This window comes from Leopardus geoffroyi, chromosome A2, assembly GCF_018350155.1.
Source record: "Leopardus geoffroyi isolate Oge1 chromosome A2, O.geoffroyi_Oge1_pat1.0, whole genome shotgun sequence".
Classification (NCBI taxonomy): domain Eukaryota; kingdom Metazoa; phylum Chordata; class Mammalia; order Carnivora; family Felidae; genus Leopardus; species Leopardus geoffroyi.
The window spans coordinates 8,592,198-8,603,077 of NC_059331.1; the positions used below are offsets into that span (position 1 = coordinate 8,592,198).

Here is a 10,880-nt window from a genome sequence, read left to right on the forward strand (position 1 = left end):
AATGATCCTCAACAACCCCCCCCCCCCCCCCCGCCGCTTCCCCACCCTCGTTTACTTCCGAGGGTTGGGGGCGGTGTGGAGACCCCAGAGGCTGTTCAGGATATATAGGCTTAGGGTCAGGGGACAGAGTGAGGCCAGATTTAGTATATAACAAAGTCAGGGGTCAGTCTGTCCAGATAAGAGTGTCCAGACAGGCTCGTTATACTAGCCACCAGAGTTCCTTTCGGGGGGGCCCAGGCCATCCAGCCTGCTGCCTGTACTGCCCCAAAGGGGAAACTGAGGCACCGGGAGAGGGTCGAGGCCCAGGGTCACCCTCTCACACCCTGCCCTCCTCTTCCCCTCAGCGCCCCCACCACCTAGTTCTCCCTCCACCTGCAGCCCTCATTCCCTCCCGAATTTGTTCTAACGCTCTTGGTCCCCAAGAGCAACGGTGGCCCCGCCCGACCATGCTGATAAGACGCCTCGAGTCCCCGCCTCACAGGGTTATGCAAATGAGGCGCCCGGAGGCCCCGCCCCTCGCCCCTTCGCTGAGTCTGCGCGGCTCGGCGGGGCCGACGGAGTCTCCCATCTCCGCGTCCGCCCGCCGGGCCTGCCGTCCGTCTGTTCGTCCTGCTGCCCGGGTGACTTCTAAGCGGAGCGGGGGCTCAGGCGGTGACAGCCTCGACCGGGTGAGGGAGAGGGGCTTGGGGCGCCCCCTGCTCCCCCCACCCCCCTCGCGGGCTTCCGATCCTCGGTCTGTCTGTCTGGCCAAGGTTCAGTTCCTGCGGTTCGGGTCCCCTGTGGGTCCAGCCCAGGGAGGGGGAGGGGAGGCAGTGAGCTGGGGCTCGCGGACCGGGTTCGGGGAGGGGAGCGTGGAGAGGGGACCCCGGACCCGAGAAGCCAAGCGGCGGTGGTGAGGGTGACTGTGATTGTGTGGTTGTCATTATGTATCAGTGTGTGGTTGTGTAACTGCAATTGTGTGGCTTTGGCGATGCCTGTGTGGCGCGCGTGTGGCTGTCTCTTGGGGCTGTCGTTGTGTGGCTGTCGTCACGGGGTATCACTCTGAGGGTGTGTGTGGCTGTGTGGTTGTGTGCACATGACTGCCATTGTGTGTTCCTCCTGATGGTGTGGGGGGGCCCATTTCTGTGTTTCAGTGTGGCGGTGATCACGCGCCTCTCTTGTGTGGCTCGGCGTGCAAATCCGTGTCACGGTCCATATATGTGCCCTTGTGTAGCCGTGTGGCTGAGCTGGTGGATGACATCGTCTCCTATGAGTGTCCGCGTGGATGAGAGATGGTTAATGTGCGTGGCTGTCATTGAGTGCCTGGCAATTGGGGGCGTGACGCTGTGCCCGGCCGATGACCCCCACTGTGTGTGGTGACTCTTTCGGATGTAGCTCCGAAGTGTGCTGCGAGTATGTCCCTGACGACGGGGGGCGGGGGTGAGCGCTTGTGTGGGGCTGTATGCGGGGCTGCGAAATGTGTGAAGGGCCTCCTCTTGTGTCCCTGAGTCTGTGTGTGTGTGTGTGTGTGTGGGGGGGGGATTGTTTGATCTGTGTGGGTGTCTGTGACAGGCCGTGTGCACACTGTGCCGTGTGTGTGAGTGTACCGTTGTGTGCGAGTGGGTGTTGGGCACCTGTCTGAATGAGCAGGCCCGTCTTGTTCACCACAAGCCAAGTGCCTAAAACCCGGCAGGCCCTGGATCCCTGTTTGTGGGATGGACAAACGCCGTGCCGTGTGTGTGGTGTTGGCCACGGAGGCTGTGGCTGAGTTGTGTACCCTAGGGATGCCAGCACGTGTGGTTGTGTCTCTGGAAGGGTGAGGGGCCGTGGCCAGGTGCGCATCCGAGATATCTGGTGACCCTTACCCCACATGTCACACTGCAGAGCAAGCTGCGTGGATGGGGCACTGGACCCAGAGTGCCTACCCTCACCTTCCTGGGCCTCAGTTTCCACCTCTGTGCAATGGGGTTGACCATCCCCGTCCTGCTGGCCGCCAGGAGCGGCTGTGAGTCTGTGGGTGTGGCGGAGGCCTGTGGGAAGCCATAGGGCCTTTTCACAGGTGAGGTCAGCCTGGGAGAATGGGTCGAGCAGGTGTGGCTGTGTTGGCCCCTCCGTGCTGGGGACTGAGGTCACATATTGGGGAGAGGGGGCTTGTTGGGAGAAGATAGCCCCCTCATGATCCAGAGAAGCAGACAGGCTGGGAAGAGGGGGAGAGGGAGAGGCAGCTGGGAGAGAAGGAGGGCCTGGCCATCAGCCCAAACTAGTTAGGCACAGCCCATGGGGACAGGAGAGAGAGGCTCCTATGGGCCACGGGGGAAGGCGTTTAGAGGAGGAGCCTGGGAGGGGTGGGGGCCACGGAGCATGGGGGTCCCTTATAAAGCACACGGAGAAAGAGGATGGGGTCCCCTAAAAACCAGTGGGGGCCTAGATCCCTTCTAAATGGATCCTTCTCTGTGGGGGAGGGGTCCCATTAAGCAGAAGAAGCCTCTTCCAGAGGCCGAGGGGAGGTGACCTACAGGATAAGGAGGAAGGCCCTCCTAAAAGGCATGGGGTCTGAATCTCCTCTGTGGGCTGTCGGGGGAGACCACTGGAGAACCTCTGGGATCCCTGGCAGAGGCTGACCGCTGGTTGGGTCAGGGGAGGCCGGAGCCTCCGATGGGCAGCGTCCTGGATGTCCAGAGTCCGGGCCAGGAGGCTCAGTGGGTGGAGCTGGGACTCCTTTGTGGCAGTGTTGGGGCCTAAGGGGCCCAGGCGACCAGAGCCTCCCCCTGGGCCCCGCCCTGGCCGCCCCATTCCCTCCCCACCTCCGCAGGCCCGGCCTTCACCATGGCAGGAGGGAGACCTCAGCTGAAGAGGAGTTTCTCCATCATTCCCTGCTTTGTCTTCGTGGAGGTGAGGAACCCGGGAACTCTCTGCCTGCGCCTGCGTGCCCCCCTGACTCGCTCCCAGACCCTCAGCGGGGAGGAGGTGCGTTCAGGAGCCACACTCCCAGAGTTCGAATCCCGCTCTGTCCATCCTTCCCGCAGAACCCTGGGTACCTCGCATACCCTGCTCTCGAGCCTCAGTTTCCTTGTCTGTCAAATAGGCACATAGAGTCCCTTTCTCCTAGCGTGGTTATGAAGGTAAAATGTATTACAATTCACGGATGAGGGTTAGTATGACACCCCCAGCAAGGATTGTACTATTATCTTCTCCCCTGTTGGTCTGTCCTCCCCCCACCGACTGACCCTTCTCTCTGGTCTGAGCCCTGGCCCAGTCCTCACTCTCGCTCTCCCCAATCTCATCTCCTCTTTCCTTCCCATTCCATGAGTCCCTTCTCTTTCTCTTCTCTCTTCCCCTCCCCTCCTCTCCCACCTCTCCCACCTTCTGTTTCCATCTTTTTGTGTCTGCCAGGCCCTGACCATTCTCCACCTCTCTCTCGCTCTCTCTCACCCTTTTTATCTCTCTCAATCTTGATCTCTCTGTCTCTCCCCCCTCCCCCCCGTCTCTGTCTCTCACCACGGCCCCAGCTTGGACCTGACCCTGTCTCTTCTCTCTCTATCTCTCCGCCATGACTGGGTGGCAGTCAGTGCTTCTGGGCATCGTGGTCCTGCTCGCTTACCGCCTGGAGTTCACGGACACCTTCCCCGTGCACACCCAGGGGTTCTTCTGCTATGACAGTACCTATGCGAAGCCTTACCCGGGGCCTGAGGCTGCCAGCCGAGTGCCTCCTGCTCTCATCTATGCCCTAGTCACTGCTGGGCCCACCCTCACGGTGAGACTGGGGGTAGCCTTGGGCAGGCCCAGGCAGCGGGAGGGCGAGGTGGAGGGGTTGGGGTGGGGGGAGGGTTGGATTTGAAGGCCAGGAAGACCCTGCCTTGATCTTGCCCACAGATCCTGCTGGGGGAGCTGGCGCGTGCCTTTTTCCCCGCGCCACCCTCCGCCGTCCCCATCATCGGGGAGAGCACCATCGTGTCAGGGGCCTGCTGCCGCTTCAGCCCCCCACTGCGGAGGCTGGTCCGCTTCCTGGGTGAGTGACATGGCCGGCCGGTCGGCTGTGCAAAGGAAACATGGGCCAGATTCAGCCATAATAAGAAGTTTATAGGGCAGAGGGCCTAGAACTCTCATGACGGTGACTTCCTGGAGCAAAAGGGGACTTGGGCTGAGGCCAGGCATGATGGAGGTTCTAGGGACATGGCGGGGGCCTAAGCCAACCATGATGGCAACATGAGGGCTCCCAGATTGCTACAGGGAGAATCTCAAGGCCAAAAAGGGGGACACAGGCCCAGCCCAAATACCATCCCACCTTCCACCGCACCCTGAACAGGACCACTGTGCTTTAAGTGCGATCCCAGCCACAAGTGGCGGAGAAATGTAGGAGAGGGGCTGAGCTCATCCCAAACGGTGGCGTCTGTGACAGAAGGCTACAGATACAGCTCTGGCTGACTGTTCGTCCGGGTAAAAAGTGATCGACTCAGTGAGTCCAGGACAGGTGCAGAAAGGCCCAGAAATGCCATCAGGATAGTCCTAGGAGGTTCCAGGCATAGGCCCAATCCTGATGTAATGCTGTTGAGGGGTCCTGGGCCTGGATATATGGGGGTCCCAGGGGCGGACCCCCTCCTGATGTGGCAGCAATCCAAGAGAGAGGCAAGATGCTCAGAGTGCCATCAAGGGAAGAGGACCTTGGCCCAGCGGTAATGTGATATGGCTTTAGAGGGATTCTCAGCTGTGCTTTAATGACGGTCACAGCAGCAAGGAGACAGGACGCCCAGATGAGCCATAGGGGCTCGCAGGAGGCGGGCCCCTGGCATCTCAGGGGCCCAGCATGAACCCTGTCTCCCACCCCACCCCCAGGGGTCTACTCCTTCGGCCTCTTCACCACAACCATCTTCGCCAACGCTGGGCAGGTGGTGACCGGAAACCCCACACCGCACTTCCTGTCCGTGTGTCGCCCCAACTACACGGCCCTGGGCTGCCCACCGCCTTCGCCTGACAGGCCGGGGCCCGACCGCTTCGTCACCGACCAGGGTGCCTGTGCCGGCAGCCCCAGCCTGGTGGCCGCTGCGCGCCGTGCCTTCCCCTGCAAGGATGCTGCCCTTTGCGCCTACGCGGTCACCTACACAGCGGTGAGCCCCAAAATAGGGGCACAAAAGTGGGGGGGGGGGAGGGCGGCGGCCAGTGGGCAGGAGGCCACCCTGGGCTGGAGCCTCTGATTCCTTCCCAGGGGAAGGTCATGCCCCGGTGCTGTGACATGGTCCCTAGGGTGGCCCCACCCCTCTGGATGGCCGGTCCCAGAGTCTGAGTTTATTGCTGTGTTCGTGACTGCCCCTTTTGGGTCTGGCCACGCTGCCTGACCCAGGAATGCTGTACTCAAAGGAGGCTGTTGGCTCCGCCCTGCGGGACCAAAACGCTGTTCCTGGAACACTGGACTCCGTTTCCGGGAGCCTAGCCATGTCCCCATGATGCTACAGGTGCTAGATACTGGCTGGGAGACTGGACAGAGGTGCTTTCAACTTGGTCCCCTGGAGTCTTTTTGTCCTTGCCCTCTGTTGATCTGGCCATGTCCCTGACTTGACCCACTGGGACTTCCTTTGTCCCCTGCTCTTCCCTGGTTCGCACCTCCTGTTGCTTTGACTCCTTTTTCGGGTGTTCATGACTAGCTTCTATTCTTGTCAGTGGTCCGGGGCTTTGGGGATTCCACCTCCTGGAGTTCTTGGACCTGCCCCCTGAGCCTTGACTACACCCTTTGGGCCTGAAGCTTCGTGTTAACCTAGCAAGCGTCTTCCCCTGTCTCTGACTGGTCCTGGGGAGACCTGGGCCCCAGACTCTGTCCTCTGCTCTTTGGTGCCCTGGCCACTCCCCCATCCCTGCAAGGGCCCACTGGGAGTTCACGACTCCATTCCCAAACTCCTGTTCCCCTGATTCTGTTCCCTGGAGCCCCCGGCCGCAGCCTCTTGCCCCAACGCCGTTCCTAGAGATTCTGGCCACGCCCCCAGCCCGGAATGCCGAATCCGGGTTCGGCAAACTGCACTGTGTCCCCTGACTGGTTCGGCTCCTGCAGATGTACGTGACGCTTGTGTTCCGAGTGAAGGGCTCCCGCCTGGTCAAACCCTCGCTCTGCCTGGCCCTGCTGTGCCCCGCCTTCCTGGTGGGCGTGGTCCGCGTGGCCGAGTACCGCAACCACTGGTCTGACGTGCTGGCCGGCTTCCTGACAGGCGCTGCCATCGCAACCTTTCTGGTGAGCCATCCATCCCGATACGGGAGACCCTCTGTCAGCTCCGACCCAAGAAGCAGGACCACATGATAGTGAAGGGGGTGGCCTCTGTGTGACCTTGGGCAAGTCCCTTACCCTCACCCTGCCTAGATGTTCTTCTCATCTGTGAAATGGGATAACAGGACGAGGGTAAGTAGAGTGAGGTCCTCGCTATGAATGCAGAATTTAAGGGGGCACCAAAACACTCGGTGATCAAGGAAGATAATGTCTTAATGAAATATTTTTAAAAATCACAATGAGTGCAAAAACACATAATGTCCCAAGCATCGAAAACTTAAAGATAGGATCAGATCCTGCCTTTGCACGACTTAGCTTTATTTGTCTCGCCCTAGTCGTGGCCCTGTGGGATAAATAATGATAGTACCTACCTCTTAGTAAAGTAGAAAGAACGGGGCCTGGCACATAAACGTACTGCTAAAATGTTAACTGAGGTTAACTGAGCCTCAGTTTCCCGATCTGAAAACTGGGGATGGTATTTACACAATGCCTACAGTATTGGCTTCAGGCTTCGAATGCACCTCTCCCTCTGCCCCAGGTCACCTGCGTTGTACACAACTTCCAGAGCCGGCGGCCCTCTGGCCGAAGGTTCTCCCCCTGGGAAGACCTGGGCCAAGCCCCCACCATGGACAGCCCCCTCGAAAAGTTAAGTGTGGCCCAGGTAAGGGGGGCCGGGGTCTGCTCCCGGCTGGAGAGGGTGGTGGGTGGAGGGGGACCAAGGAGGCAAGGAATTCGGGCAAGAGGTGGGGGTCTCTGGGCCCCAGGGAGGTAAAGGGATTGCTCGTCTTTGTGGACCTAGGTCCTGGGGGACAGTCACACAAAATAGAAGAATGTGTCATGGTTAATCTGGAAAACTCTAGTTGTCTTTTCCATTGGGCTCTCTGCCCAAAGAGCCCCTCATGGCTGTGGCCGGTGGGGCCCAGGGGGCCGCTAGCCCCTTCCCTCTGCCTCTTTGTCTCAGGAACCCGAGGCCTGCAGGCCGCATTCGACACCGGCACGGCTCACCCCATCCAGTGAGTGTCGAGGGGGTGGGGGGATAGCCGGGGGGACTGCCAGGTCCCAGTCACTGCCACAGAGGTCTCGCCTATGCTCTCGTGGCCCCCTCCCAAGCTTTCTGATCCCCTGACCTCTGACCCTGACCCCCAGAGTCGCAGAACTGTGCCCGCCGTGGCCACCTGATCCCCAGCTGCGTGTCCTCCAGGGCTCCAGCCATGTGTTCGTCGCCCCGTGTGCCCCGCCCTCGATTGAGGTCTGAGCCGACGCCCCTGCCTCTGCCCCTGCCCCTGCCAGCACCAACCCCCAGCCAGGGCCCCTCACCCTCCTCCCCTGGGCCTGGGGGGCCGGGTGGGGGTGGTGGACGTGGTCGGAAGCTGCTTCTGCCCACACCCCTGCTTCGGGACCTGTACACCCTTAGTGGACTCTATCCCTCCCCCTTCCACCGGGACAACTTCAGCCCTTACCTGTTTGCCAGCCGTGACCACCTGTTGTGAGGCCCCACCACCCACCCAGAATCTTCCAGGTCCCCATTCCTTCCCTGCCACACGTGAGTGTGCGTGTGCCATGTGAGTGCCAAAGCCCCCTGTGCACAAACCAGCCAGGCCTAGATGTTAGAGGCTGGCTGGAAGGACATTTGGGGGGCCCCTGCCTCTCTTGCCCTCTGGAACATCCAAGTGGGCATAACTGGGAGGTGGGCCCTTGCCCCCAGGATGGCTCTTTTAGGGCCCAAACCTGACCCCATTGGCCATTGCTGAGCCAATGGGAGTCCCCAGTTCTAAAACTTCTACTCAAAAGGAGTTTACTCCAGCCAATGGAGCCTCCCCTCACGTCTTAGAATCCTCAGGCAAGAGGGTAACTCCAGTTTGTGTTCAGTGTCTGAACAACCAATAGGAGTCCTTGGTTTTCAGAACTTCTAGGATGGGTGGGTATGATTCCAGTCAATGGGGGACCGCCAATGTCTAAGCATGTGCAGAGGAGAGGAGGGAGATGGGGTCATCCTGTGTCATTGGGTCCTCTCTCAGAATCAGAGAGTCCAGCTGGAGAATGGGGGGCAGGCTCCCCCGTGGCAGGGTTCTTGGAGCACCCCTTCCTCTCTCAGCCCCTCCCCCATGTGCAACCTCTCACTCAGTCCCTCCTAACTCCCAACTTACACAGGGCTTGCCCCAGTTCAGAGGTTTTGGGGTTCAGGGTGCTGTCTCTCCCCTTGTCTGTGCCCAGGTCACCTCAAACCCCTCTGTTATTAGGGCTGTGGGAGGGACTTTTTTTGCCTTGGAGTCTGTCCCTGTTCTTTACACTGCCCCCCACCCCGGGCTCCAGCCTCATGCAGATGTGCCATCATGGGGGGCATGGGTGGAGCAGAGAGGGCTCCCCTGCCCCAGGCAGCCAAAGGCAGTGGGCAGAGGAGACACTGCCCCCCTTTCCTGCCCCCACCTTATCTTTAATAAAGACCTGTTTGTAACAGAAGTTTGGCCACCTGCCTTCCTCCTCCCCCAGGTGTTGGGGTGTGGAGGACTTTAATTGTGGGTCCGTAGGTGAGGTTGGGCGAGGGTTTATTGTCACAGTGTATCTGAGAGTGATGTGGAAAAGCAGTGTGGGGCCATCGAGCCAGTGGCTTGGGTTTAAATCCTGGCTCAGCATTTCCTGGTCACGTGACTTCAAGAAAGTTAATTAACCTCTCCGTTCTCTTGTTTCTTCATCTGTCAAACGCAGACAGTGCCACATGGAAGGCACACAAACACATGGTGAGCAGCCTCACACGACCGCCTCCTCCAGGCAGTTGGCCTGTTTTTGACTATGGTCAGGTGCAGAGGACCTGGGGAATAGGGTGAGGGCACTAGGACCCCCATGCCAAAACCTGGCTTCATGGATGAGAGCAAGGGTTCTGTGAGGTTGTGCTGAGACCCAACCCTTGAGGACCCAGTGGAAACCAGGAGGGTAGGAGGGGCATGGAGGCACAGACCTCCCCACAACCCACTGCAGGTCTGAGGGGCTTCAGACAGGCCATTCGGGCCATGGAGTTATTCCGGAGCCAGGAAAGGGTTATCTGCTTCCCTTCCCCCCTTATTTCATTCATTCATTCATTCATTCACTCACTCATTCACTCATTCATTCAACAAACACTATGGATCAGCTACTGTGTGCCAGGTTCTGTGTAGTTAGGCACAGAGGTTGTAGCAGTGAACAGAAGAAACACAAATTTCTGCCATCAGGAAGCTAATATTCTAATATGTGAGAGACAGACAACAAGATAAATACACTAGACACAGAGTCACAACTCCAAATTTCAAAAATGTCTGAAAACCAAACTTCTTTCATAGCTCATTTGTGGCAAAGCCTGACCTTTACTGACATACAGTTATTATAGCTTTTACTTACTGAACTTTATGTGAATATTCTTTTTTAAATAAAGTTTATTTATTTATTTTTAAGAGAGAGGGAGAGAGAGAATCCCAAGCAGGCTCCATGCTATCAGTGCAGAGCCCGATGCGGGGCTTGAACCCATGGACTGTGAGATCATGATCTGAGCCAAAATCGAGAACTGGAGGCTTAATCATTTGAGTCACCCAGGTGCCTTTTGGTTCGAATATTCTCATGTTTCATGGCAGATAAAGGAAATTGTTTGATTTTGAGATGTTATCCCAGGCCCCACTAGGATGTTATGCAATACATAGTATTTATACCGTAGTACCTTTCAAACAAGATCTGAAGAATTCTGAATTCCAAGTTCTAGGATCAAGGATTTAGGTCAGGGTTTGGGATCTCTGATACATTAGATATTGACAAGCGATAGGAGAAAATTCAAGCTAGAGAGGACAATGGACACCTTTGGGATGGGAACAGAGCTTGCAGTTTAAAGAGGCATAAAGGGGAGCCTGAGTGGCTGAGTTGGATAAGCATCTGACTCTTGATCTCAACTCAGGTCTTGGTCTCAGGGTCATGAGTTCAGGTCCCGTGTTGGTCTCTGCACTGAGCGTGAAGACTAGTTAAAAAATAAATAAATAAAATATAGATAGGTAGGTAGATATAAAGAGTTCAGGCCCTGAGTTGGGCTCTATGCTGGGCGTGAAGCCTGCTTATAAACAAACAAAAGCATGAGGAGGGAGGGAGAGAGCCATGTAAATAGGCAGGGGGGAAGGAACGTTTGAGGCAGAGGGAACAGCAAGCACCAAAGCTCTGAGGTGGAAACCAACCCCCTGTGTTCAGGGACCAGTGAGGAGACCTGTGCAGCTGGAGCTGAACGAGGCAGGGGGCAGATAGGAGAGGAGGTGGGGTAGGTGGCAGGGCTGATTGTGGGCCATGGGGAATTATATGGGGGCATGAGAGGGCTTAAGGCAGAGGAGAGAGAGAATCACGGAGCCCTCTTCTTCACCAAACAGAGCTTCTATTTCCAGGGATCCCACCCCTGAGACCTTGGTTCCTTCTGTTACACAGCTACCTCCACACGGGCCAGGAAAGAAGCAACACTTCAGCACAGCGGACAGCGTTCCAGCCAACCCAGCTAGCGCTGTCCGTGGTCCTGAAACCAAGTGCTGGCTAAGAAAGGGTAAAGTGAAGGCTGCCGGACACAAAGAAGTGTTTGGGCCTGCTAGAGGGGGTGGAGACGGCCGACCTTACCTTGTCCACACCCCATCCCAGGATGGATAATTTTAGGTAG

At 57.8% G+C, this 10,880-nt stretch overlaps 1 protein-coding gene across 4 annotated transcripts; it reads left to right on the forward strand.

Annotated features, from left to right (window-relative positions):
- The first annotated feature begins 83 nt into the window (after window positions 1-83).
- Window positions 84-8,689, forward strand: PLPPR2 (phospholipid phosphatase related 2). Of its 4 annotated transcripts, none has more exons than XM_045491992.1 (10): window positions 84-668; window positions 1,864-1,984; window positions 2,792-2,871; window positions 3,545-3,733; window positions 3,853-3,988; window positions 4,813-5,084; window positions 6,020-6,196; window positions 6,768-6,890; window positions 7,191-7,242; window positions 7,376-8,689. In XM_045491992.1, exons 1-10 carry the CDS (start codon window positions 447-449, stop codon window positions 7,717-7,719), a joined length of 1,716 nt encoding a protein of 571 aa, XP_045347948.1. In that variant the 5' UTR covers window positions 84-446; the 3' UTR covers window positions 7,720-8,689. The 4 variants fall into 4 exon arrangements, with proteins under 4 accessions (XP_045347948.1, XP_045347950.1, XP_045347949.1 ...); XM_045491994.1 differs by having other exon boundaries at window positions 6,768-6,874; window positions 7,376-7,414; XM_045491993.1 differs by having other exon boundaries at window positions 553-668; window positions 3,549-3,733.
- The last annotated feature ends 2,191 nt before the right edge of the window (window positions 8,690-10,880 follow it).